General features: G+C 35.8%; 1 protein-coding gene across 5 annotated transcripts in view; it reads left to right on the forward strand.

The window, feature by feature from the left end:
• Positions 1–26,534, forward strand: part of CCDC141 (coiled-coil domain containing 141) — a 55,801-nt gene that overhangs the window by 2,232 nt on the left and 27,035 nt on the right. For 4 of the 5 annotated variants that reach the window (XM_064434312.1, XM_064434316.1, XM_064434314.1 and 1 more), the window contains exons 2-10: positions 3,766–3,998; positions 5,444–5,566; positions 12,892–13,083; positions 14,189–14,297; positions 16,017–16,270; positions 18,431–18,550; positions 23,000–23,194; positions 23,775–23,947; positions 24,746–24,887. In XM_064434312.1, the coding sequence (XP_064290382.1) occupies positions 3,897–3,998; positions 5,444–5,566; positions 12,892–13,083; positions 14,189–14,297; positions 16,017–16,270; positions 18,431–18,550; positions 23,000–23,194; positions 23,775–23,947; positions 24,746–24,887 (1,410 nt within the window). In that variant the 5' untranslated portion in view covers positions 3,766–3,896. Of the gene's footprint in view, positions 1–3,765; positions 3,999–5,177; positions 5,293–5,443; positions 5,567–12,891; positions 13,084–14,188; positions 14,298–16,016; positions 16,271–18,430; positions 18,551–22,999; positions 23,195–23,774; positions 23,948–24,745; positions 24,888–26,534 lie in introns of those variants that run through there. The other variant, XM_064434315.1, reaches the window with a different exon arrangement.

A 26,534-nucleotide genomic window follows, 5' to 3' on the forward strand; every position in this document is an offset into this window, starting at 1 on the left:
CCTCCTTTTGGGGCCAGCAGGGTCCTGGGCTGCTTTAGAGTTGCCTTTTCCTAAGTTCCTGAGCTCTCAACTGACACAGAAATGCCTTCTGCCTGTGCTGCACCTCTGACCTACTGAAGTTAGGGCCAGACAGGGTTAATGACATTTTTCTCTCCCTCTTGCCCTTCTCAAAGCTCCTGTCCTGCCTGCAGGGCTTGGCAGCAGTGACCCCTCACTGCTGTGGGGGATCCAGGCCCCTGTGGGTGCCCATTGCTTCCCCGTGTCTGGGTTTGTGGGGGGACAGACTTCCCCAACCCCAGGGCCCTGCTGGGGCTGTGGAGAAGCCTGTGCAGGTCCTTGCCCTGTCTCTGGATGCAGGAATTTGGGTTGTGCCCAGCTGCTGTTGGTCCTGTCCCTCTGGCCCTCAGTAAAAGAGGAAAGTGTGCAAGGGCCACGGTTCCCTTCTGTTTTCTGTCAGCCTTCTCTCCAGGGCAGCTCTCTGCAATAAAACTTCTTTCAGTGTTAAGAAAGAGATGATATTCCAAGTTACTGTTCCCCACAGGCCATCCATGTACTGTCTGACCTCTGTTTCCTGCCTGTGTACCTAGACTGTTGCCAGGATGGTTTTTGTCATTCTTGGTTTGGGGTTTTAGGAACAATGGGGTAACAATTTCAACCAATTTTTCACCCTAGAAACATATTCAACCAGTGTAGGGTAAAAAAAAGAGACTTCTTCCAGGAGGAAAATCCACCTTTTGCTCAGTGCTCATCCTTGATGTGACCTCATGACTGTTTTATGAGCCTGGGGAACTTGCAAGGCTGCTTGCTTTCATGCCCTCATTCCTGATGATGCCTGGACATGGTCACTGCTGAAAAGGTAAGAAGGAACACAGGAACAGTAAGAAGCAACAAGCACAGTCTTGGAGAGGACTGATGTCTTTGTCCCTGTTTCAGGTGGGGCTGTGGAAGCAGTATTTATGGAAGCACCTTTTTGCAAGCCTCATGAAGCCCAGAAGTCTGAGGGATGCTTCCTTCCCTTCTTTGCTGTGTATGCCTGTTCCCCCAGGTCTGGGACAGAAGGAAGAGGAGACCTACCATCTACAAACCAGTCCAAGTGAAGCACCTTGTGGTTTTGAAGCAGCAGGGAGTGACCTTTGTGTCTCTGAGGCATTTTCATAGTGCCCCAGCAGCTTAAAAGCTCTCAACAGAAAGAAACTTATTTCCAAGAAAGTCAGACCCTTTTTCAATGTATCTCTATCAAAACTGTGAATAGCACACTTTGCTTGCTGCACATGAGGAAAACCTGTGGATTGCACACCCTATGTGTTAGAAATGAAGTGAATGTTATAATATTTACCTATCAAATCCTTTTTATGTACAGTTGTTTCAGATAATACATGACATTATTTACACTAGAGAGACTCAATCTTTTTTTCTGCTTTCCTGAGATTGTTTCCTTTGTTCAGTTTTGTTGTTTCCTGTGGACAGCTGTTGACTGTTCCTTTCCTCTTGTCATTTTTACTCTCTTCTTTCACACAGCAGTAGCAAAGGGAAAATATTTCTCTCTCCTGACACAAATAGCCTACCTTTTTCTGGCTGCTACCCGGATTTTTTGTTTGTTTCAGACAGAGGAACAGACAGATAAGTAAACAAGACAAAGAAAGGCATGCTTGTTAAATTTTGCTCCCTTGGACACAGCTGAAACTGCTCATTGTGCAATGCCAAAATCCTCTTTTTTTTGTCCCCAGGGTTATGTTCTAAGATATGTTTTGATTCCTTGATAACTTTTCTCTGCCTCTACTCTGATGTTTCCCTGTCTCTATCTTCTATGCGTAGCATAAAATGAATAAATACAATATCTGTGCATTTGTTATCAGACATTCTGAATCACTTGTCTCTGTTGTTACCAAATTTGCTTATAGTCAACTTCTTGAATGTGGCATTTTTCCCTTATTTCCAGCTGTCAGCACTATGAAAAATGATACCTCATTTAACTTGAGTGAAAAACAGCTCTTATGTCTGGCTACCCCTGGGAGTTGATGGATTGGCCCAACTTGTGCCATGAAAAAATACACTTAGAATGCTCTTCTGAGAGAACAAAAACTCAAGGACATAATACCAAAATTGGTTTGTAACTCCTTTTGTAAGAGTAAAAAGAGGTTTGCCTGTGTTTTCCTAATTAGTTTTTCCAACAGCCAAGTGCTGTTTGTCCTCCAAGTGCAGTCCTGCCTGCAGGGTAAAAAATCCAAAGTTTGTCTTCTGGAATGTTTTTTTAAAGCTGGAGTATTTAGCAGGTTTTGTAGAATGGATCTGTCTTCAATCCAAAATAGGGCTCTCTTATGTTTCTATCCTGAAGTTTTCTGTAGGACTTCTGTCTCCCAGGTTTTGTCTTGGCATTAATTATCAAATTTTTGTTCTGCCATACTTATTGCAGGAATGCATACAAGTCCCAAGGAGATCTGTCTAATATTTCAGTGGCAGGATCCCTGAGTCTCTTACAGCAAGAGTTTCAGAAACTGTGTGATATTTGTTCCGTGGTTGGCAGCTTGAGGATTCATGGTTGTGTTTTGATGCAAGGGATGGATTTCTGTTTTCCAAGCTCATTTTGTCCTGCACAAACCACAATAAAGGGCTTCTTCGTATCCTGTTTGAAACTCATGGTTTGAAGGTAGTGCTCAGATTAAGAATATAATCTGCTAATAATTGGAGGGAGGAAGAAATGAACAAACAAAAAGTAAAATCCTACCTTGACACATAAATCGAAATTCCCTGTCACTACCTTAAATTTCTTCTAATCCAAACTATTTTAGAATTTGCTTCCAGATCTTGGTTCCATTGCAGGTGTGCATGTTCTTTTATTTAATTATAAATCTGGTTTATATAAAAATGTATTTAAAAGTTACATATTTTTAAACAAACCAAACAAGCAGATGCTTAGAGAATACTTATGCATGCAGTTTCTTGGGTGGAATTGTTTTTCCAAAGTGACCTGCAAGCCTAAACACCAGTGTCACTTTCTCAGCTGTTCTGTGGAAGGAAACTCAGCAGCTGCTGTCCCATAGTGTGGGCTACTTGTGGCATGCTCTGGACTAATGGCAATAAAATTAATATGTCAAACCAATATTGTAATCTAAATGTGTCTAATAATTCCCCACACTGAATAAAAACCTTAAGCAGTGTTTAAGCAGTATTAGAGAGATCTTCCTTATGCTCATTTAGAACAAAATGGAGACTCTAGAAACAATTTAAGATTAAATTGTAAAGCAGGTAAATTATCTTAATCTTAGAAATAAAATATTCCTTAAGAATTCAAAGTGCTTGGTTTCCTTCTGTGATTGTTATGGTCACTAACTTGGATTAAAAATCCCTTGTTTTGATTTAGCATTTGATATATATACACATGCTCATCCTGTTTAAAGACTGATTCAGCAGAAGAATCATGTTGAACATATATATTCAGTAGTTAGTAAGCGAGAAAGTATTTTACTGGCATAAAATGAAAATATAGATTTGATGGTTGCATGTTCGAAACCTCATAACATTGTGTTTGTTAGTATAGAATCAAAGGTAATTTCTTTTCTAGCTGTTGTAATTTGAGAACTTTTTAAAATTTGGTTAACTGACGTCAGGTGATGTCCATGGAAGAAGCCCTTCACACTTCAGATGGTGACAAAGAAGAGCAGGCAGCTTAATGCTACCAAACTAGGGGTGTGTCAAATCTCTCTCAAGAATGATAAACTCAATGGAGCTGTCTATTTTTAACCTCCTGTTCTTTCCTTTTGGCAGACTAATCAGTGTTAGCTGAGCCGTTTCACTGAATGAATCCAAGCGACTCTGGTGCTTTCTGCAATGAGCAGTGGACCCTGCGAGAGCGGCTGGAGCCTGCTTTGATGCATGCAGTCCCATCCTGAAACACGATGTCAGAAGAAGCCAGCTCAGAGCAGAAGCCTTCTACAACAACAGTCAGCTCAGTTGCCGTGCAGGCTGGGGATGCCAGTATTGTTATAGCTGTGCTTAAGGTAAGGCAGCAACTGCTGGCATGTCTGCTCTGGTCTTTCTGCTGCTCCGTGATTAATGCTTTTAAATATTCTGGGCAAATGAGTAGTTAGCATAAAATGATACAGCAAGGCCATTTGGTTAGTCAATATCTAATAGACTTGGAAGTCAACACTTGTTTCTGTTCACAATTACTCTTGATAGCTTTTGGGTCACCGGCAGGTTTTTTTTCCAATAGGATAAATAGTTTGGTCAAAACATGCTGGGTCTTGGAAGGAGTTCCTCTTACTCTGTTTAAAAAGAGTTAAATGAAGAGTGGCATAATGTGTTTAAAGCATGATGATTGCAGTTAAGCCTCCTTGAGTTACTTTAACCTGTACTCAGCAATAATTTTACACAATAGGTGGCTCTACAAACTCCACAGACTATGTATTTTTTGGGAAAAAAATAGTCTAAACTTAATAATGAGTAGTTATTTTTGAAAGCTATGAATCCACAGTTGTGTGTGTTTCAGTAAGCCCTCGTGTGCACACAGTTGTGCCTATAAGCACCGAAAGGCCTGTTTTGTGAGCTGGAATCCACACCTTCAGTTGGCATAAAATTCAGCATTGGGAGTAAATCTGGATGTTAGTAATGAATCTCAGCTGAAATTTATTGGCAGTTTGATTTTTCATTCTCCAGGCAACCTGGAAAACGTGCTAGTCTCAGCCATTAGAGTCTGTATGTAATGCAGAATAAGGTGATAATGAGTTGAGTTGTCACCTAATTCAGGTGATTATTCACGATGGCTTACCTCATTTATGGGAAGGTTTTTTTGAGGTCAGTTTTCACCCTTCCTGTGAAGCGGTCTGCTGTTGCAGGGGAGCAATTTCATTGCAAGGAGATTCAAGTTGATGGTGAAGTCATTCATTTTCCCTCTCTGTGCTGTGGAACCATGACAGTGGCATCACAGTGACATCACAGCTTCGGTCCTTATCGGCATCCTTTGGTCCCTGTCCCAAAGGCTAGCTATTAAATGTCCCTGCTGCTACTCTTGTTGCATATATTCACTATAGAGGTACACAGGACCTATGCGGTAGAAATAAGATTGGAGGCTATAGTTTTTTGCATCTCCTGCAATATATTTTTTACTTCTGCCTGCCCCACTCACCCACCAAATTCACTTAACCATCTGCATCATCTTCAGCTGAAAGGGGAGATGAGTCAGAGAAAAAATTTTGGCTCATTGTGATCATTTTACTCTTCATAGGCAAAATCAGCATTGGAGCACCTTCTGGATAACACTAGTCTGGGATTTTGTCACCTGTTTCAAATGAAGTTTGTACTGTATTCTCTGTGACTTCATTGTGTGTATGGTCCCTGTGCTCCTATGGGCATGGAAAGTGTGTGTGAGCTGAGAATCTGTGTGAGTAAATAAATGAAGGAAACCTTGTGTTTTCTGAAGGCTGTAATTTTTTGCTTATTACAGTGTGGAAAATGGGTGAAGCTTCAGCTAGCTGAGTCAACACCAAATATATTGGAAATTGGCAGCAATCAAGATGAGACTAAAAAACTACTTCAAGATCATGAATTCCTCCTATCCAAGCTGAAGGTAAGATGTGATAAAACCAGAAGAAAATCCTCAAGTCATTACAGTTCAGGTACAACAGCTGATGTAGCTGTCTGTGCCTCCTATTGCAGTATGGTAGTTGGGTTAAACTCACATAGAAAAAAACGTATTCAGCCTTTGTCAGTGTAGCAGATTTTCAGTGATCCTTTTCGGTTCCTATCAATTCAGGATATTCTATAATTCTCTGGAAATTAGGCTTCTTCTCAGGAAAAATATGCTTCTGACAGCAGCAGGAAAGACACCGTTTTTTCTACTTTATACATCAGTGTCAAGTGAAAAAATCCTATAGCCCTCAGTAACTGCTAAATATAAAGGAATGTCAATTCATTTTTTTAATTCTCCAATGTTGTGAAAAGTCTGATTATTTTATAACAGCTGCAAACACAAGCAAGCCTCTTGTAAATCTGAAGCAGATATTCCACAAACATTTAAATTGAACCTTAATTGATGTAAATTGCATTGGGAATAACACTAGGATTAAAACAGTTTGTAGGATTAAAATATCTTGTCTTGGTCTAGGAATATCTTAGTTAAGTAACAGCCCTAAAATCAGATTTTGGCATTCCAAAGAGCAGATTGTAGGAATGGAGGCATTTGGACACTGAGTGACAGGCTTGCATGAAAGAACTGAATAATTTTAAGTGTAGGTGTTTGACACTGAGAGAAGTCTGAAGTCGCCTAAAAAAAATGTTTTAATATTTTTTGTAGGGTCAGTTGACTTTACAAATGCAGACAAATGAATTCCTCTAACTTCTTTGAAGCTATGTACAGTAACTTATCTATTTAATTTTTGGGGGGATTGCATAAACTGAGATCTGATAGAACAAACATGATTTGGATGGGATCAAGTATTTGATTTAATACCAATGACTATGTGCTTACCCAATCATTAAAAACATCCAATGAGTGTGAAGGAATTCAGTCCAGTATATAGAGAATTTAGCTAATACAGTGCAGTGTGTGGATTTTGAAGAGTATGAAGAATAGAATTATGGAAAAACCCACCAAACACCCAAATCCAACCAAAATACCCAAATTCTAGAGAGAGGTGGTTTTGCTTTCCTTTTTTATGCAAAGTGCCTCATCCTTATTGTCACTAATGCAACATTTGGGTGTTCTTGGAACAAGCTGCTGTGTCCTGTTTGAGCAATTCAGAATTAGCTGAGTTCCTACATCCTGATGACAGCAAGAAGTTGATTATTTTTCTCCTAATTTTCAAAAATAAATATTAAAGAGCGGGAAAAAACCCACAGTAATTATCATCTTTGAAAGAAACTCCCCTTTTTGTAAGAAAAAGTTTCAAATAACATTTTACTATCAAGTCAAATCAGATTGGAAAAATTTATTTTGCATAAACTTGTAAAGAATGTTTGTCATCCAAATACATTGGGAAAAAATACTCCTTATTTCATGGTCTATGCCTGTGGTCCTTGGAAAATTCAGCATTGATTAATGAATATTCTATAAAAGAATTAAGTTCAAAATTGCTACTTTTTCCTCAATAATATGAGCTGTGGTAATAAGGGACTGCAATGTTATAATTCTTCCTGGCTGTGTATTTTTCAGCCATGACCATTTATGACTTATAGTAAGTTGTTAACACTTGTCAGTGATTACATAGTCTTATGTCACTAAATCCACTCATATAAAATTTTTCTAAGATTGATTCTCAGTTTTGGAAATATTGTTTATAGTAATTCTTTTCCATTTGGCATTTGATAATGAATTATACCCTAGCTGTGTGAAGATGGTTAAGAGGCAGTTTGAATTGCTTCCCCATTTCTTTTTTTATTGTTGTAAAAAAAAAAAGGAAAATAAATCCTGACAGATACCCATACTTGATATGGGTAATTTTGCTGATTAGACTAACCCAATTAAAAATTTCAGGTAAAAATTCTTGAATGAGTAGTGATTCAATCATTAAACTAGTCCTGCTTAAGGCAAGACTTAGATGATTCATACTAAGTACATCTTTGGAATCAGTAGAGATGAACCTATCAACTTTTAGAAGATAATTTATGGAATAGTTGTCCATTCTGGTATTATCCCCTGTTCTTCTGTAAAACTCATTCTAGGTTTTGATCACCCCTTTGCTGTTTAACTTCATTGTTTTCATCCCAGTATATTTATTGCAAGTTATAATCAAAATAATCAGGCAAAATTCTTCTGTCAGCTTAATATGTTGAAGATTCACAGGTGTAAGTAAGGACAAAATCTGGCAGAGTGATCAGTTTACATACAGTACTTCTGATGCTAGAGGAAAAGGAATGTAATCCAGCTCAGTATTTCAGGGAATTGGTTTTGACTTAGCAATGCTGTCAGGGTTAAAAAGCCCAAACAAACAGTTTGACATTTAGCAAGGCAGATGGTACTTTAAACAGCATTTGGAATAGATTTGTTGAAAGAGAAAACAGTAATTTTTAGAAAAATTTTGAAGCTCTTTTAATGTTCAGAATTACAATGATAAAAATTGGTGCGTGGTCTTCAGGGCTGTAGGGAAAAAGACATCCAAAATACTTGGCTTTGATAGAATGTACTCTAGCATATTCATAACTGAATTACATTTGTTCCATTAAATTTAGGAATTGGGAACACCCTACTACTTTAAAAAAACCCAGAATATAAGTTTTGGAAAGGGCCCCATTTCAAATGTTTATGGATTAGGAAGCAGATGTGTTATTATTAATAGAGTTGAAAGAATAAATGTTGAACAGGAAAGATTAAAACAGAGACTAAACAGAGAACATGTATACAATATTTACACCCAGTTAAAATTCCCCTCAGCAGTCTCATCTAATAGGTTCTGGTTCTAAGCTATTATATTCTGTTTCTGTTTTGCTAAATCAGACTATATCAGCAGCACCAGTTTTGTTGAAACCATCAACTTCTGTGATTTCATGGATGTCTCTTTCCCAATATCTGACTCATCCTTCCTTAGGTAATTTTCAGGAGGTTTATATGTTCTGGAAATATGCATATGTTCATTTGGATGTCTCATTCTTCACAATTTAAAAAGAAAAATGAGAAGAATCAAACCTATAAAACCTGAGACAAAATTTCCAGGAGGCAAGAAGATATAGATTGCACTTTGCATAGATGTTTCTCTGCCATTCTCCTGTTGTTTTCAACATAAGCCCTACTTGGAGATAATATGATTTCTTAGTGCTTGGATCTCTCAAGATTATAACTCACTGGATCTTCTGGGGAAAAAAAAAAAAGAGTGTGTGTGTGTGTCCATAAAAATGTTAAAATTCCTAATAAGGCATTCTTGGTTTGCTTCCAAAGTTCTGGTTTTTATCATGAGAGAGACTGTGGCAGAACAGCCACAAAACTGAAGAGAATCTAGCCCATAAACTTAAGATTAAAACCATAATTGTTATTAATTTTGTTCATGAACCTGAGGATTGCTCCTATTTATTTTATTTTCTTTAATTCACAGCGCTTAAATTGCAAAATATTAATTTATATGCTAATAGCCAGGAGGAAAAAAATTAGAAAATTACATTCTTTAAAAAGCACTAATATAATACACTCATTTTTGCACTTGATATATTTTAAATAAGCCTTTCAGTTATTTTAAGCAAAAATATTTTCAAGATGCTTATTTTTCAGTAATTTTGTTATGGAAGAAATTATTTGTTAATATTTTCTGAATTATTGGCAATTAGTTGTTGAGGTGCCCAACAGTACAGTTGGCAGCAAAGTTCAGCTCCATTTTTATCAAACCAGAGCTGACTTTTGCAAGTAGTTAAAAAAAAAAAAAGGAAAAGGTAAAATGTAATAAATATCTTTTTTTTCTGTGGTAGTTCAGCTAACTCATCAAATTCAATATGTGTATGAACAAAATTTTCACCCAAATAATATTTGTCTTGGGGTAGCTTTATGACTATTTTACGGACTTCAAGTTAACAACTGTGTCGTATAATCTCAGCACTGCCTTTTAGCACTAACTAAAGGTTAATTTTAGCAGCATCTCGGTGCTAAGAGAATGGGAGGGTAGTTTACACCTCTGAAAATTCCAAGTTATGTAGTCAGTGTACAACAACTCAGGAAAGGCAAAAGATAATTTCCCCCTCTCATTCCTTGCTCTTTTAACAGAAAGAAAAGTGCCCCAACAATGGACAAATTAATACAGAAGTTATACTATCCAACACAACTTACATAAAAGACTTTTCTGTCTTTGCTGCAATATCAGAGGAAAATGTGCCCTGAGAAGGAGTGGGGAGAGAGGTGTGGCTGCACAGCAGCTGCATCACCAGGCAGGGAGCATTCCTGCTGCAGGCTGGGATTGCACCCACCCAGTATCCCTTCAGTCCATCTGAACCAGAACATTGCTGCCTTTAAGCCACCAGTGCTCTTCTTTTGGTGTGGTAGAATTAGACATATCATAGATATTTAATAGAAAGTGAAATTGGTCTGTGGTTTTCAGAGCAATGCTTTTTTGGCATGGTTTTACTGACAGCAACAGAAGCTGCATGTTTGCATGAGCTCCTTTTTGACTGCATGCTAGGCATTCCTTGTGCTGTCAAGCCTCATTCCAGCTTCTCAGAGTCCAAGGAGAACTCCACTCTTCCGGTTTTTTGTGTTCACAGGGAGTGAAACACGAGATTCCAGGACTGTTTGGAATAATTTTAAGTCTTTGCTGGAAAGCTCTGTTAAGTTGACTTAATTGATAAAAACCTCATTAAAATTCAGGTTTCAGTGAAATAGTCTGTTTACCATAAGTCATCATTTTTTTTTTTGATGGAAATACATTTTTCCTCTTGCTAAGTTTGCTTCTAGATCAAGAGATACAAGTTGGAAAAAAGGAAATACCAATTGGATATTAGGGAAAAAAAGTTTGACCATGAAAATGAGTTCATTCTAGAACAAGCTGTGCAAAAAAGTTCTGCAAAACAGAAGTTCCATTGTTAGGAATATTTAAGACTTGAAGGGCAAAGTCCTTGAGTAACTAGACAAAGGGGTTAGACAGATGACCTGAAGAGTCCTGTCCAAATTATTCCTTGGGTCTGTGTTTATAAAAGGGTTATTTTTCAAAGATAAAAAGTAGAAAACCTGTAGTATCAGTCCTCTTTAAAAATAAACTATTCATATATGTAGTATATAGAAACTAACACAGTTAAGGATAATTTTTTTGCAAGTTCACAGTAGCTAGTGGCTTTGACAGTTGTGGGAACCATAATTTTAAACTTAAGGCAATAAAACCATAATATCACTCTGACCATCTTAGGTATTTGAAACGTTTCTCAAACAAAGAGTAGTTTCCTGTAAAATGTTTCTCTCTTTTTTTTTTTTTATTAGTCTGTCTTCTCAAAAAGTAACTTTTTCTGTTGCTGAGGAAACAGACAACATGATAACTCTTGTGATACTATATTAGTTTTTTTGTAGCATTACAGGAGCTATTATTTGAAGGCAATAAAATATACACTCATTTTAAATGAGTGAACCATTTAAACCATGCAATCCAGGCTAAAGAAAAAATTAAGCCTGTATTTGAAAACTTCCATTAATCAGTTCTAAACACAAAAAGACTATTACACATGAACAGCTTCATAGGTTTTTTTTTGTGTTTTTTTTTTTTTTTAAACGTTATGCACGCTAGTTTCGCATTTCATTAAATGCTGCAGTTTGGTTTGCTTTAACCTTCTAATTTTCTTTGGCTACATTTGAATTAATCTCATAGTAACTGAATTTTAACAAGTGCAGGGAGCATGACTGATAACCTTTGAAGAATATTCCAGTTTTCTCTGTGTTTTAGGGATTAGCTATTCCTCACAGCTAATCAATTACTAGAAAACAGCCTACTTGTCAGGGATAAATGGTAATTAACAACCTGTTCAGAAAAAAAGGCTTCTAAAAGAAGAAAATCTACTTCTGGGTCCTATACCATTTGTGTAGCATTGATCTTGCATAGTTAGGAAAGATTTAGCATTTGAAATATCTTTTAAATATGCTGAAGCTGATGTAATATTAGGATAAAAGCATACCTAGTTTTATTTCAAAATATAATATAGTCAGCTCTTTGAAAACTAGTCTTTGCCAAGAAATTCCACATGGAACTACCTCAGATGTCATCTGGTTTTCTACAGCATATTCAGACCAGCTGTGAAAGTGGCCTAATATTTTGGTAAAATTAACCTTGTAGTGACAAGCAGTTTGGGTGTAACGTTCTGAGAATATTTTACCCCTTTTTTAATATCAGCATTGTCATGACTATAATGCTTCTCATTAACTGATATTAAGATGTTAAGTTAGTAAAGAGACTATCAATATCTCATATACTCATTTAATTCCTGTTATATTCGTTACAGAGCTGTTCTAGAATGTTAATACCTCATGTTGGATGATTAATGAATGCTACTACTTTTACTGAGTTGTTATGCATGTAACAATTTTATGCCTCATCAAGAAGGAAACATCATAAAGGCTTCTCTTAGAGTTGGTTATCAACTTTTTATCCAGTAGTATATGAATGGTCGTTTCAATTGCCTAATAAAAATTTCTTTTCACATTACATATTCATGTGGTAGCACCTCTAATAACAAAAAAAGTGACACTTCATTAATTCATGCTCATGATAAAACCCAGGATGGGGGTTGGGAAGAACAGAGAACAAATTTTAATCAATTTTTCTGACACACTAAAGATTTGTAACATAAGCTGGAAATGGGCCGGCAGTTATCTTTCTTGTGCTGAGGTTAATAAAAGGAATGAAACACAGAAGAATTATTTTGACAATAGTGCATTATTATTTGGTGGCCAGCTTAAGCAATGCAGCAAGCTGAACTTGAAATATTATATAACTTAGGTGTGATTTTTTGGAGAATGTGTTTATGCTTAAATCACTCTTATCTGGATTGCATTGTAGTAATCAGAAACTTATGAGTAAATTACCTCCCAAACTTCTAAAACTCATACTGTCCAGTAGTGTAATATGATGGCATATGAAAGAGGAATCAAAACATCTGCATTGCTACCACTTCCAGGAGGACAGACTTGTGTTTATGGAGATGTAAAAACATTGGAGTGTAAATATTAGAGAAAACATGATATATTCTCTTAAATCTTGTTTGTATGTGAATTTTAGAAAACTATTTCCTCTTAAGTGCAGATGAAATTCAGAAGCTTGTTATAAGAAATAGCTACAATACTATCACTAGGAACTGGAAATAAAGCAGGAGTAGAAGGTTTGTGGCTCCTATACAGACCCACTGTAAAGATATCCTGACATGGGTATCAGCACAGGGATTTGGATTTTGTGTACAGATTTCTTATGTTTGTTTTGTTTTGGTATATTTCCTTCTCAGGCTCTGGAAGACAAGGTATGGGACCTGCTGCAGGAAGCAGACAAGGTTGCAGAGGAGAACAAAGAAAAGAGTCAGGTTTATGATGCCATGGCAGAGACCCTTGGGGATGCGTGGGATGCACTCATAATTATGTTGGAGAAACGACAAGCACTTCTGGAACTTACTTCAGTGTTCTTTGAAAACGCTCTGGAGGTTTGTATTTAAATCAAATAACTGTTGATTTGAAGCAGCTCTCATCTTACAGGTACTCTGACCATTGTAATTTTAATGTGTTTTATATTGTTCATTGCATTCCTAAAGGTTGAGGCAAGCAAGAAAATTAAATTCTAAGGATCCTTCCTTTTCAGCCTTTCAGATAGTGCAGGATGAAGCTGAACAAAACGCCATGTAGAATTTAAGAAATATTTTAGTCACAATGTCTCCCGAATTTGTACTTTGCAGAAAATGCCAGTGAAAAGTGGAACTGGACCCAACTCTAAAATATGTATTTCAGTGGCTAGGAATATTCTGCAGAATAGCTTTCATTCCTTATGATTAAAATTATTTGGCATTGAATGAACTTATTCTCAGGTGCCTTCACTGATTATTGGTCACTGAAAGTTTTACACCAAAATATCCAGAAGTTATTGTAATTACAAAAAGCAAACATTAGTCTAACTTGACAGCACTTTACCTGAGACTTTGGTGTACAGATGGACACCAAGAAACGAAAAACTGTGTCATCGGTGTTAACCCATTTCTCTCTCATCATAATTCACTGCTACACACAGGGAGCCAAAGAAGAGAGGGATTCCATACCCTGCAGGTTTTTGCCCACTCTGTGTAGCTTCATGATCAATGTCATCACATCCTGGAACTTGAAGAGTTTAATAATTCTCCCTGATAATTTTGTTTCTGTATTATGCTAATGCCATCTATAAGTTGCAGAAGCAAATACTAACTGCTTTAAGAAGTCTAAGATCAACAATCTACTAATTATTGTGTGCTGATAATGTGTATTATACAAAGAAATTAGATTTGGCATAAGGCTTTGTAGGAAAGATGATTCACAAAGTGACAAACTGTAATTACAGATTGTGTCAACTAAAATCCTTCAATCCATCAGTACCTGAAAGAAAAAAACAACTCAGAAGGTGCATAGAGGCCACAAAGCATCTGTATCTGGCATTCACTGAAAAAGCCATTCTCCAAGAATTTACGAATTCTCATGAACTTTCCCAATAATACCAAGACTGATGTAGTTATGCAAAACAAAATTACTGTGTGCTTCTCCCTATCCTTTGTTTCCTTAATGTAGTTTGCTGTTAAAATTGACCAAGTTGAAGATTTCCTGAAAAATACTCAAGAGTTTGACAATATTGACTCTTTGAGAGAACTTCTTCTGCAACAAGAGCATCATACAAAAGGTACAAACAGAATACCACTCCTGACAGCATGTGCTTGTGTGCTGACTTCTTGAGGGAATAATTTTATTTTTTCTGTGTGTATTAAAAAAAAAATTCTATAACAAATACGCAAATGTTCTGTTTGGAAAAATATAACTGTGAGAGAGATTTTATCAGTCTTGCTGAAAGATGTGAAACTCCTGGTTTCAAGCTAGCCCTTGCATCTCACCTTCAACAACTTTCCTGCACATACCTTTGACCATAAGTTTTCATTCCCGCAAATTCTTTTTTTTTATTCAAGCTTTCATGTGAAGTACCTTCTGCTATATTGTGGCATGTTCAAATCAAAAAGAGAAAAAAGTTTCTGGAACCAATCTAATTGTGTGGCTGCTTCTGACACCTTTCCAATTCCATATGGTTCTGCATTTTGTATAAGTCTTAAGACTCTGTCCTTGTAATTTTAATAACATTTTTAAATTAAACTTGGCAAAATATCAATCATAATTTATTATTCACTAGTGGAGCACTAGCTAAAACAGTTTTAGCTACCTTGAACACCAGGTATTCTTCCTGGGAGGGTGAATAGAGAATCAAACTTGGATAACACTATTATGGGTTTTGGTTCATCCAAATAGATCTTCATGGGAGCAAATTGTTCACTGCATACCAATTTAAACTTAAAGTATCTGGCAGCAATTTGCTGCTGAAAAGACTGTCTGTAGCTGTAAGCATCAGATGAAATTATTTGCCAGACAAAGTCTGCTTTGATGGCAATAAGCCTTCCCTCAGATGGAGGAAAGTAGCTGCAATTTATTGACTTCTTATTCTACCCTAAAGTAAAATAAGATTTTTGATAGCTGATATTGAGTTATTTGATAAAAAACAGTGCTTTCTCCAAGAAGGATACTCTTTACCTGCTCCAAAGAAAGGTGGTTGAAAATACCACCCTGACCAAGTATTGACTATACCAGTATATGATAAGTAGTTTATCACAAATGCTTATCACTCCTGAATTAAAAAAAAAATAACACAAAGGAACTCTGAAATGGAATTTAAAAAGTGAAAACTTATGAAATATATTTGTTTACCCATTTCTATCTTTGTTCAATTTTGGATGGACCGAAATGAAACGTTTCTGATTAATACCACTTTTCTGGAAGGCAAGAAGCAAAATGGACAAGCTTGTGGCAGTGAGCTCATGGAAACTAATCTCTCTTGTTATCCTTGGTGTCTGAAGAACTAGAGGCCTCCCACTCTGCTTCTTCCCTGAGTGTTTTTTGTGAGAAGAGGAGATTTAGGGTGCTTTGCCTGACTAGTTGCATCACTAGTGAAAAAGTGCAGCAGGTCCTGGCACTTGGGAAGCAGGGTAGAAAATTCCACTTCAGCTTTCCCACAGGTTGGGAAATCAACAAAAAGAGATCAGTTTTGAGAAAACAATGATGCTTCTGGCTTTTGTTTTGGTGACTCTCAGTACACCATCGTATGTGTGTGTGTGTATATATGTTTGTGTATACACTATTGTACCTTCGTAGGTTTACGTAAGAGCTGTCCAAATTGAAATATATTAGCACATATATATATCTTCTAAAGTAAGCATTCAAGTTCATGCAATGCATGAAAATACATTGTGGTCATGAATGCAAATAGATAGCTTGAAAGATGCTTGAGTAATATTTGAAATATGGTCCTAGAATCACAAAGCACTCTGGGTTTTCTCCTGATGAAATTCTGTTCTTACAGAACTTCTGGAGAAGTCATTTGCTCTTTTAAACAAAAGCCATGACCTAACTCAATTCATAGAAGAATTCAAATGTGAGGGGCCAAATGCAAATCCAGAGCTGATTCAAGGAGCCCACAGCAGCTGCTTGAAGATTGACAATCTCCTTGAGATGCTGCAAGACAGGAGGCGGCAGCTGGACAAATTCCTCAGACATCAGCGCCAAGGACTGGAGCAGGTTCTGCAAATTTGTTTGTGGCACCAGCAGGAGACCCAGGTAACACATGCAACATCAAGGGAAATCACAGTACAGAAAACAACCTAGCAACTGTTAGACAGTACAAACAGAAAAGGAGCTTAAATAGATTTATTAGACCTATATTTCTGGGCTACATCTCTTTGAGGAAATCCTAACTTTGAATGTTTGATGTTAGTGGGAGTTAAAGGAATACAGAGAAAGCAGAGTACTGGAGACATGCTCTGCTGTATTGACTCTAAGAGTAGCTTTTTGCTCTTTGTGTTGCTTCTGTTTTGCCAGGCACAACTGTGTAGTCTAGAGGGATGCACAATCTGTGTGTTGTTTATCCCTTACTACCAGGTTATGAAACACTGAAAATGCAACATCTCCCTTTGCTCTCTAACTGGAATGTGATGATCTGATAGTCATGATTGTAACACGTCTTTTTCAGAATTTTCAATGTGTGAAAGCATATTTATTTTACATAGTTTCCTTTATGGAAGTGTCAGCATCATATTTTGTGATATCTCTTTCATTAATGAAAATCAAAGGCAGATTGGATTATTTTATGCATAATTAATTATCTTTGGAAGAAGAGGTAATTAATCTAAACAATAATTACTGTAAACAAAAGATAAAATCTAATTCTTGAAAAACAGGAGTGATTTTAGATTTCAACCAATCAAGGAAAACCACTGTCTTTTTCAAACTGCTGTGTTAACCTTGTCTCCTTTCCCATACCTTCCGCAAAATCACTGAAAGTGAAATTCTGTGTGTTTCTTGCTTATAAAGCAAGTTAAGAATGCTCAGCCATTCCTTCAGAGCTAAGGTTTCACAGTGAAATCACTCAGAGGTATTAGCTGCAGTGGAAGCCAACTGATTTAACTCACTGTAATGGAAAGGAATATTGCCAAGTGGTAAAGGAGTGAACACTTTGCTATAACAGGGTTAAAAAATTACTTCTTCCTCTGCCTAACATTACAGAAATACAGGTTTGTTTTGCTAAACAGAAACATGATAAAAACCCGCCAGCCCTAATTTGCAAATAAATTTTTATTTCCCTTTTTGCACAGTTTTTGTTGTCCATTCCATTTATTTGTTTTTTGATGAACCCATAGAAAATATTCTGTGAAAATGTACTTCCAGGAAAAATGTTTCAGTCAGTAAGTACACATCTGGAGGATATACTCAAGAAATGAAGGCTTAGTGTTAAAATAATTCCCTTACTTTCCTAGGTCTCTTGGACTCATAATGTGAGCATTTTTTATGTGTAACTGAAAATACTTCCAATGTATTTTAAAGGGTTTTTCATTTGTTATAATTGCTTAAATTTATTAAAAATAGCATGATTCTACATAAGCAGATAAAACAACAACAACAAAAGATTTCCAGTGGGTTATTACAATCTGTAGTACCTAGAGTACAGAAATTCTTAGTATGCTGACTGTGATCTAAATATAGTAGTGATTTTCCAGACTGGAAATATTGGAGGAAGTCTTCCTGATACCAATAACTAATTCTGGATACTATTTTAACTTGTGGAGCTTCACTCACGAATTCTTGCCATGTGTTGTTTACAAAGAAAGCGAGAGGTACCTACTATGAATCAAGCAGATATAAATGCAAGTAATTCTGTGGAATTTAGATGATTTGTATATTGCATGTTTGCTGCACATACTTGCTGAAAAGGTTTGTAAGATGTAATAAATTTGTGAAGCTACATAAGATTATTCTACAAAATAGTATCCCATTATCTTTACTGGGTTTTTCAAGCCAGGGATGGAGAGGTTCTATTAGGTCAGAAATACACAGATTTGTAGTATTTTACTGTATGCAAGTGTTTAAGTCACTCTATGTCAAGGGAGAATGGACAATATCTTTATGGTATGAAAAATCATGCCTTTATTTTATGCATGGCTATAACCTGATTCTTCTTCTACTGTGTTTACAATTTGCTCAAACTTGATGAATGCATTTTTGTCTGTTTTGTCACGTATATCCACTATGTGCTTGCTTTGGTATTAGTCCTTTCTGTCTGCATTTCTTCCAACACAAATAAGGGTTTAAATAGAAGCATGAATGAAAGGAATGAAAAGGTGAGGCTTTTCCTTTTTTAATTAAATTGCCTTGTACATATTTTTTTTAAATGGACAATAACTTCTCAAACTCCTCATTGAGTTCTTTTTATTATTTAATTAGGTAACATCTTGGTATAAGAAAAATATCAGAGATTACTTTCAGAAGCAAAACTTAGGCTCATCACTATTGGAAAATGAAGAGTTACTTCAGGAACTTGAAGAAATGGAAGTCAAAGTGAAAGTAAGAAATACCATAATTTGTTGGTGAAGCATCTTTAAAAATGAGTAGCAAAACATGAACTTGGGCATTGAACAAGCGTGTATAGGAGTAGACATTTTGTAATGTACATGAGATATATATCTCTATATGTCTAAATTATTTTAGTAATTTTGCTTCTTTTAATGCAAGGCCTCCATGTTTCTCAGATTTTTTTTTTAATTTAAAATTTTAAAAGCTACCCATAAGTTAGAAGAATAATCCTTGATGGTGTTTAGTTGGTTTTTCAATTTAGTGATCAATTTCCACACCGGTAATTTACATGTAAAATCCTGAGGTGAAAAATAAAGAAAAGGAAATTTTATTAGAATTTTAACAAATGATAGTGTTTACAAAGGATAAAACCCCAACCATTTCTACCATAATTAATTGTCAGTGAACCGAGTACATGATTGGAAGATGTATTTGTCCATGTATTTCTTGTGAATAACAGTAATTGAAAATGCTACTTTCATAGTTAATATCAGTTTTCCAAAAAAATATATCTGTTACCACCACTCATAAAAGCAAGATGAGATTAAAGAAAATGTTGCTGTAAGAAGAAATAACTTTAGTATGAAATAAATTGCTTATATTGAGAACCTTATTTAGGTAACTGTGTTGTGCTGTAATCAGGTAAGTGCTGTTGCTGGGTCAGGACCATTCCCCAAGATATCTTTTTCATGCAATTGAATTCAGATAACCCAGATGACCAAGGAGGTCTTTTTCATCCAGAAACCATCCCAGTAGAACTAAATGTCTTTTTAAAGGTTATTGTATTGATAGTAAGAGGCTTCTGATTGTTCACAGACCTGTTTCCCTGTAAGCTTTGTCATTAAATGTCACATGTTTGCCTGTTTGCATAATTAACAGGTAACTGCTTCAAGGCTGTCATGAAAACAATACAATAATATTTCTAATGCTTCTCCAAGCAGCATGTCAAAAAATACTTTTTTTTTTTTTTAAGGGAAGATGAGCATGTAAAGATAAATTCTTCTGAACAGATCTTTGACACAAGGACAACAGATAAACCAGTAAATGAGTACACTATGGAGTGTTTTCAGAGAGAGACACAACAATAGGTGTTCTAAAGCATTGCTGAATTTTAACCAAATAGTCATTAATCTTCCCCACATTTCATTATCAGAGGCTATTCTTGTAATTTGCTCTCTGAATTAGAAATTAGAGTGCAAGTGCAGAAAACAATATGCATTTTCATTTTGTATAATAATATTTTTCATGGTTGAGTATCTAGGAAATAACTTTTAATAATAACACTTATTACAATTTCACCTAAAAATTCTTCTCCTGTACATTATGTAATAGATCATTCATATAATTTTTAATTAATTTCCTTTTTTAATGAGGTAATTTTAAAATGTTTAGCATTAAACATTTTTGTTATGCATCCATGTGAATTATTATTTCGAGGATCTTATCTTTTTAAGCCTTCTGCATTTCTTCCTACCAGCATGTTCTAGCAGAGGGAAATTAAATGCTCGAAGGGAATATTACTGAGCATGTTGGTTTTGCTTATGATGTGCAGAAGAGTGGCCAGGTTGAAACTGGTTGAAACTGAAATTATAATTGAGAAAGCTGTGAGTTATGGGGCTTTGAGAAAGCTGTGAGTTATAGGCATCAGTTTTTGCAGCACTGAACTGCAGATGTTGAAAACAGTATAAAGGAGGTACCTGTTCCAAAGCAGCATAAATAAATCTTTTCAAGTAACATTTCATATGTGTGCTGTAGCTCAGAGCAAAATGCTTTGTGTAGTAGATATGCAGAGCAAGTTTAATGTTGGAAAAGCAGACATTTTTTTTAAGTGGAAATTTCCAGTGTCTGAACTGTTTCACACAATGTGTTTACTCACGTGTATTGTTGCATTAAGCTGAACAGGAGAAATGGTTTCTTAAGTTGTTCAGAGGCCAGCCTAAGAGGGATTTACAAGCTTAGCATGTAATTTATGGGACTGGGCTGAGAGGAGAAAAGAGAATGATTCAATGTTGTTATTATTTTCTCAAGCTGGTGTCTTATTGTTGAAATTCACCTTGCTAACATGTAAAACCCATAAAAACATTGTCACTAGTTTGTAAAATTATCAAGACCAAAAAACAAACCCAAGAAATCATAACTGGGGAAAAAAGCCCTCAACCTTCACAGACTTTAAAATAATCCTCCTGCCCCCCATTCCTGCAAGGTTTTCCCAGCTCCCCCCACGCCAAGATTTGCGAGAAGAGGCACATTTAGGAGCTCGTGTTTCAATGAGGGTGTGCTGGCACTGGTTACCTGCTTGCTGTCACATTTCTATGTGCCCTGGAGGTGCTGGACATGGTAAAGAAGAGCTGCTAGCACCACTTTGTGGCCAAATAATTTTTAACATATCTCAGCAATTTTCTGACTTTGAATTATTTTTGCTGTTTCTGCTTGTTGATTTTATCAGTTCACTGTTAAATACACTGCTACAGCCATTCACTGAACTTCCCAAAAGGCACATCATATGGTAATGGTCATAGCAGCTCACAACCCCTTGTGGTTTTATTAGTGCCCACTACTTCTTTTGTAATTTGACAATAATAATATAATATGATTGTATTGGTAGTTATACTGCAATGTAGTTTCTGAAGGGAAAAGCCTTTTGAATATTCACAAGGACTAAATTATCAATGTGCTGATGTATGCAATGAACCAATGACAGATTTGGGGCTCAGAAAAAGTTCAGTTGTGGACATTTTTGCATACAAGAGAAAAAGCTAACTTATCACATATTCTGAAAAAAAATGCATACTTTTATATTTCATTGACTTATATTGTATTTTCTGCTTTATCTAATATATGGATCGTGATCTGAAGTCAAATGAATGAGCTTCAAAATTTTCTGAGCTTAAGCCTAGAACGTTACAGGGAAAAAACTTTTATACAGCTTCTCAGGTTTTGATTCAAAGTCCAAAAGTTTTATTGTATGGACAAGAAAAGTCAATTTATCCCACAATAATTGTTTAATAACAAGATAAATTTTTAGACATTTCTGCATTCTGCCCCCCCCCCCATTTTTGCTGAATATTTTAGAAGGCAGAAAAATATTCAAGACTTTTAATTAAAGCTACAATGTTTTTAATTCATCAATTTTAACACTCTTAAAAATACCTGTTTAATCAAAGAACCTAGAAAGGACTAAATTTCCTTGCCAAATGGAGTAGTGAAAGCAAGTTTTCAAGACTCACTGCAGTGAGGAAAAGAATAGTGACAAAAGCTAAGGAGGCACATTCAACATGTCAGAGCAATTCACAAGCATCTCCTGGTAAATTGAAAAGTCAGTGTAAGAGTAGGCTGTGTGTTCCTTTCAAGCAAAATGAGTAAGAAATATGTTTGTGCTGACTGGCAGATTGTTATGAATTTAGCATGTTGAGGTCTGAAGAACAGAAGAAGCTAACTAAGATTTTTCTGCTGATTTTTTATGTCCTGTTGATGGAAAGCCTAGGCTTTTTATGTGTAGAAACATTTCCTTATAAATAGAAAGCTGAAAATGAAGCTGTCGCTAGCTGTTTTATAGAAAATTTATCCAAGTTTGAGGAATGTTTCAACAGGCTAGCAAATGAGTCTAACTAAATTTAATACCCTCAGAGAGTGTGCAATGTTGTAATGTTTGTGGAATGTTTTAAAATATAAATTACTATAATAAATTGGGAATTTGAGCTTGTGTGAAAACTTGAGAAGAGCCTAGCCTCAGTATAAACAAGGCAGGGTTTAATATCTGCTTTTAGATCATCTAAAATCTGCTGTTGGGCATCTTGTACCAAACAAATTTATGCATTTTGTTACAATTAAATACTCTTACATGGAATAATTTCACTGTAAGTTGATTCATTTTCTTATAATTATAATTCTTATCATTCTCACTGCCACTGGAAAGGTTCATGATCAGATAAGACAGTGATATTTTTTGAGTGGACTTAATATTTTGTGTAGGAAATGAGGAAAACTGTACAATGGAGAGTGGCAAGGATGATGGCACAACCTGCTGTAAGGGAGGGCCATTTGATTGAAGTGATTACCAGACATCTCTTAGCAGAAACTCTCTCACTGCAAGCTGCTATTATCTAGGCAATATTTTGATTTCTTCTTGATTAAATAGGTGGGCTGAAGGGTTGACATGAGAGTGTGGTCTTACCAGGAGGTTTCTTGTCTTTATCTTGACCATTTTTCACAGTAGACATCTTAGTAACTGCTGGTCCTGCCTGTGAAACGGTGTCAAAGAATGTAGAATGCCACTGCTGGAAACTCTTATCACTAAAACCCTCCTAGTAGAAATACTGCATTAAGTAATGATAGCTTTCATGCCTATAAGAGTACACATTTTCCAATGCTTATATTATTACCGTGCGGTGTATTATTTTTTCTATGTGTAATTGACTAAAATGGATTTTTTCCCGCTAGGAATGGAATTACACTGTGGAACAACTGGAAGGTGAAGCATTTAGGATCTTGCTTTCAGAGGACTATACAGAAAAAGAACATCTAAAACTTTCAAATCAGAAAATCTGTCTGTTACAAGAGGAAGTGTGCCTCCATATGGAAGAAAGGAAAGCCCTTCTGCAAGAGGCCAATGACTTTTTTCAGGCTGCTGGCAAGGTAGGTAAGAAGCCAGGCGTGTAGTAATAACCTGACAATTAAACTATTAGTGTGTTCTTGAAGGCTGGTGGATGTGGAATTATGCAAACAGTAGGCTAAGCAATTTGAAGTGTAAAATTACAAATCAAATTTCCCTTTCCATATGAATTTTTGCCTCAAACTTCTATCCAAAATGGCAAATCCATTCAAAAATGTATTCTCTTTTTTATTTCCTTTAAGTGTATTGAGTGCTTGGTTTCAAAATAAGGTATCTGGGAAATATTTTTTTCCAAGAATTGCGCTTTGAGATTGTTTTATGGGGACACCAGAAACAATGCCTATTCTTGCAGTGGTCTCCACAGGAGCTAATTATAATCACTATTATTAATAATGCAACGGGGTTTTTTTCCAAAAATCTTTCAGTTAGAAGACTATTTAGAAAAGTTTATATTTTAGGGTGTCCAAAGACCAAACAGTCCTGTATTTTTTTCAGGTATATTTTTTTGAGATCATTTATAGAAGTTTTAAAAACAGGTGATTTCCAAGGATAGTTCCAACAACACAAATATTGATAACATATGTTTTTCTTTTTTCTCTTCAGGTACTTGATGGTCTGGAAAGCATTGAGAATTGCCGTAAAATCTCTATTTCAGAAGGCTTACATTTACCTATATTGACACTGAAGTACAAGGAATTGCAGGAAGCAATTAAAGGTTTTACAGCAACCACCATGCAGAAGGGACAAACTTTAGTTAACAAAGCAGATTCCCACAGGTATTAACATAAGTTTCTGGGGAAACTAAAGTACTGAAAAAACTTATTTTGAACATGTCAGTTTTACAAAAATTCTTATGATGGATATAAAATTAAGTAAGAAATAATTTTATGGGTAGGGAGAGGGGTTAATATCAAAACTTCAGTTCTTAATTGTATGAGGTAACTTCTTTACAATCTAAAGAGGAATGCCTCAAGTGTTCAGGTTCTGAATTGTTCCCTGATATTATGGTTTAAGTTATAATGCAAGCCACTGTTTTGTAAATTGTTGGGGCGGGGGGGGGGTTCTCCCATTAAAACAACACCCTTAAGAAGAGGTTGACTTAGAATGCATATGACATTCTTTTTTCAGCTACTGTAAAAACACTGAAATATTTTAGAGTCCAAAGAAAACATTCTTTTTAAAGTAGAACTGGCATGCCATATATTTTCTCTTTTAAGCTCTTCCATTTGTCATTTTAGTTTTTAGATAGTATAGCTAGAGTGAAAAGGGAAATGAGCTATTTCTCAGTGAATCAGACTATGTGTCTTGTGAGAAGTAATATATCTGTCTTGTGAATCTACCTTAGACACTAGTGACAAGATATTTGTTTGGAAATTTGTGTTTTACTAATTATCAATTTTATTTGTATTAATTTCAATATTTTTCTTGGTTATTTTTCTTTTAAGGGTAACAGTTTAAAATTCATAAGTTACTCATACAAATCAACAGAATGAATGTTGGGTTCTTTAAAAATCATAATCATCCTCTATGTTGAGCAAAAAAAGAGAAATGACAGTTCTATTTTTCTATTTTAGCTCTTGGGTTGCAGGAATTCAGAAAATGATGGAATATGTTCAAAAAAAAGTAGATCAATTAAACAGCCAGTGTCCAGATTATGAAGAATTTACTTTGAAGAAACAACAATGGATTGCCTCACTTGAAGATCATCTGAGTAAGGTACATCAGATTCATAGAATGGTTTGGGTTGAAAGGGACCTTAAAGAACATTTCATTCCAACCCCTCTGCCATGGGCAAGGACATCTTCCACTGGACCATGTTGCTCAAAGCCCCATCCAGCCTGGCCTTGGATGCTTCTAGGGACAGGGCAGCCACAGCTTCTCTGGGTAACCTGTGCCAGGGTCTTACCACCCTCACAGTGAAGAATTTCTTCCATGTATCTAATCTAAACCTACCTTGTTTCAGTTTGAAGCCATTATCTCTTGTTCTGTCACTCCAAGTCACCCTTGAGCTTTCTTATAGGCCACTTTAGGTACTGCAAGTGTCTCCTATAAAGGCTTCCCAAGGTCTCCTGCTCTCCAGGCTGAACAGCAGCAGCTCTCTCAGCCTGTCACCACAGGAGAGGTGCTTCAGCATTCTGATCATCTTTGTGATGGTTGTCATCATCGTTGTAGCACATCTTCTTAGTGCATTCATGAACAGTGCATTCTATTTCCATAACTTAGCTATAGTGAATATTGAAGTTGAATCAAATAATAATAATTTTTTTAGACAGAGCACAGTTGTAGTTAAAATGCTGAATGCTCTTATTAACACAAAGGAACCAAAAGCTGTTCTGAAAAATTGAGCCATTTCCACAAGAACATTTTACCAGTGATGTTCAATTAAACATGCATTTGCTTGGATAATGAACTATTACAATTTGTTCTTTTGGAAAAGAAGTGAGCAATCAGTCCTGTGACCCGTAAGCAGGTTTCTTATACTGCTTCTGTCTTTGGTTTTATGTGGCTGAAGATAAAAATAAAAGTGTGGCAAAAATTGAGGTTTAATAAGCATTGTGACTGAACCACAGAAAATTTTCAGTAAATCTGAAGGAGACTAGATTCTATTCACTACAAAAACTCCTTTTGTTAATTAAGGTATTGATGCATCAAGGATATGACAGCCTTCTTTAAACGGTTGAATGTCATATAGTACTACACACCTTTTAAATGACTTGTCAGAGATGGAATAGACAAATAGCTCCTGAATAAGTTTCCATGTGTAAATTCAAATTAAAACATGTATAGTCTTTTATCAAGGTTCACATGAAGGAAACCAGGAGTGTAGATGAGAAAAGTAAATCAAATTTAATGACTAATAATTAAGTCTGCAATCTGATATTTTGTATTTGCATGATGCTTATAATGAACCATTATCAATCAAATGTGAATTTAATTTACTGCAAATTGGCCCTTTTCCAGACTATTTATGTGTATAGAAATGATGTCACTATCATGTTGTGGATCTTAACATAAAAGTTAAATTATGGAGGCAACTTTTACTTAAAATATAAACTTTAATTTGAACATAATGTTTCAATGTGTTTGCTCTAATCACTTTGTTCCCAGCCTTGCCTTAGAGAATATTGTGTCATTGCAGTGAAGAGTGCTTATTGCTGTATTGCTACCAAGCAATACACTTTTAATCCCCACTCTCTAAAGCAAAGTATCCCAAGGAATCTGGTGCCAAATTCAATTGCCCCTCAGCCTCATATAATAAAGCTGAAATCTCAATTAGCAGCCAGTTCTTAAGAAAAATGTTAAATGTAAATTCACATGTCTAATAATAACCATGTGTGTTGTGTCTGGCATCATCTGCCTGTG

This window comes from Passer domesticus, chromosome 10 (assembly GCF_036417665.1).
Source record: "Passer domesticus isolate bPasDom1 chromosome 10, bPasDom1.hap1, whole genome shotgun sequence".
In the NCBI taxonomy this organism is placed as follows: domain Eukaryota; kingdom Metazoa; phylum Chordata; class Aves; order Passeriformes; family Passeridae; genus Passer; species Passer domesticus.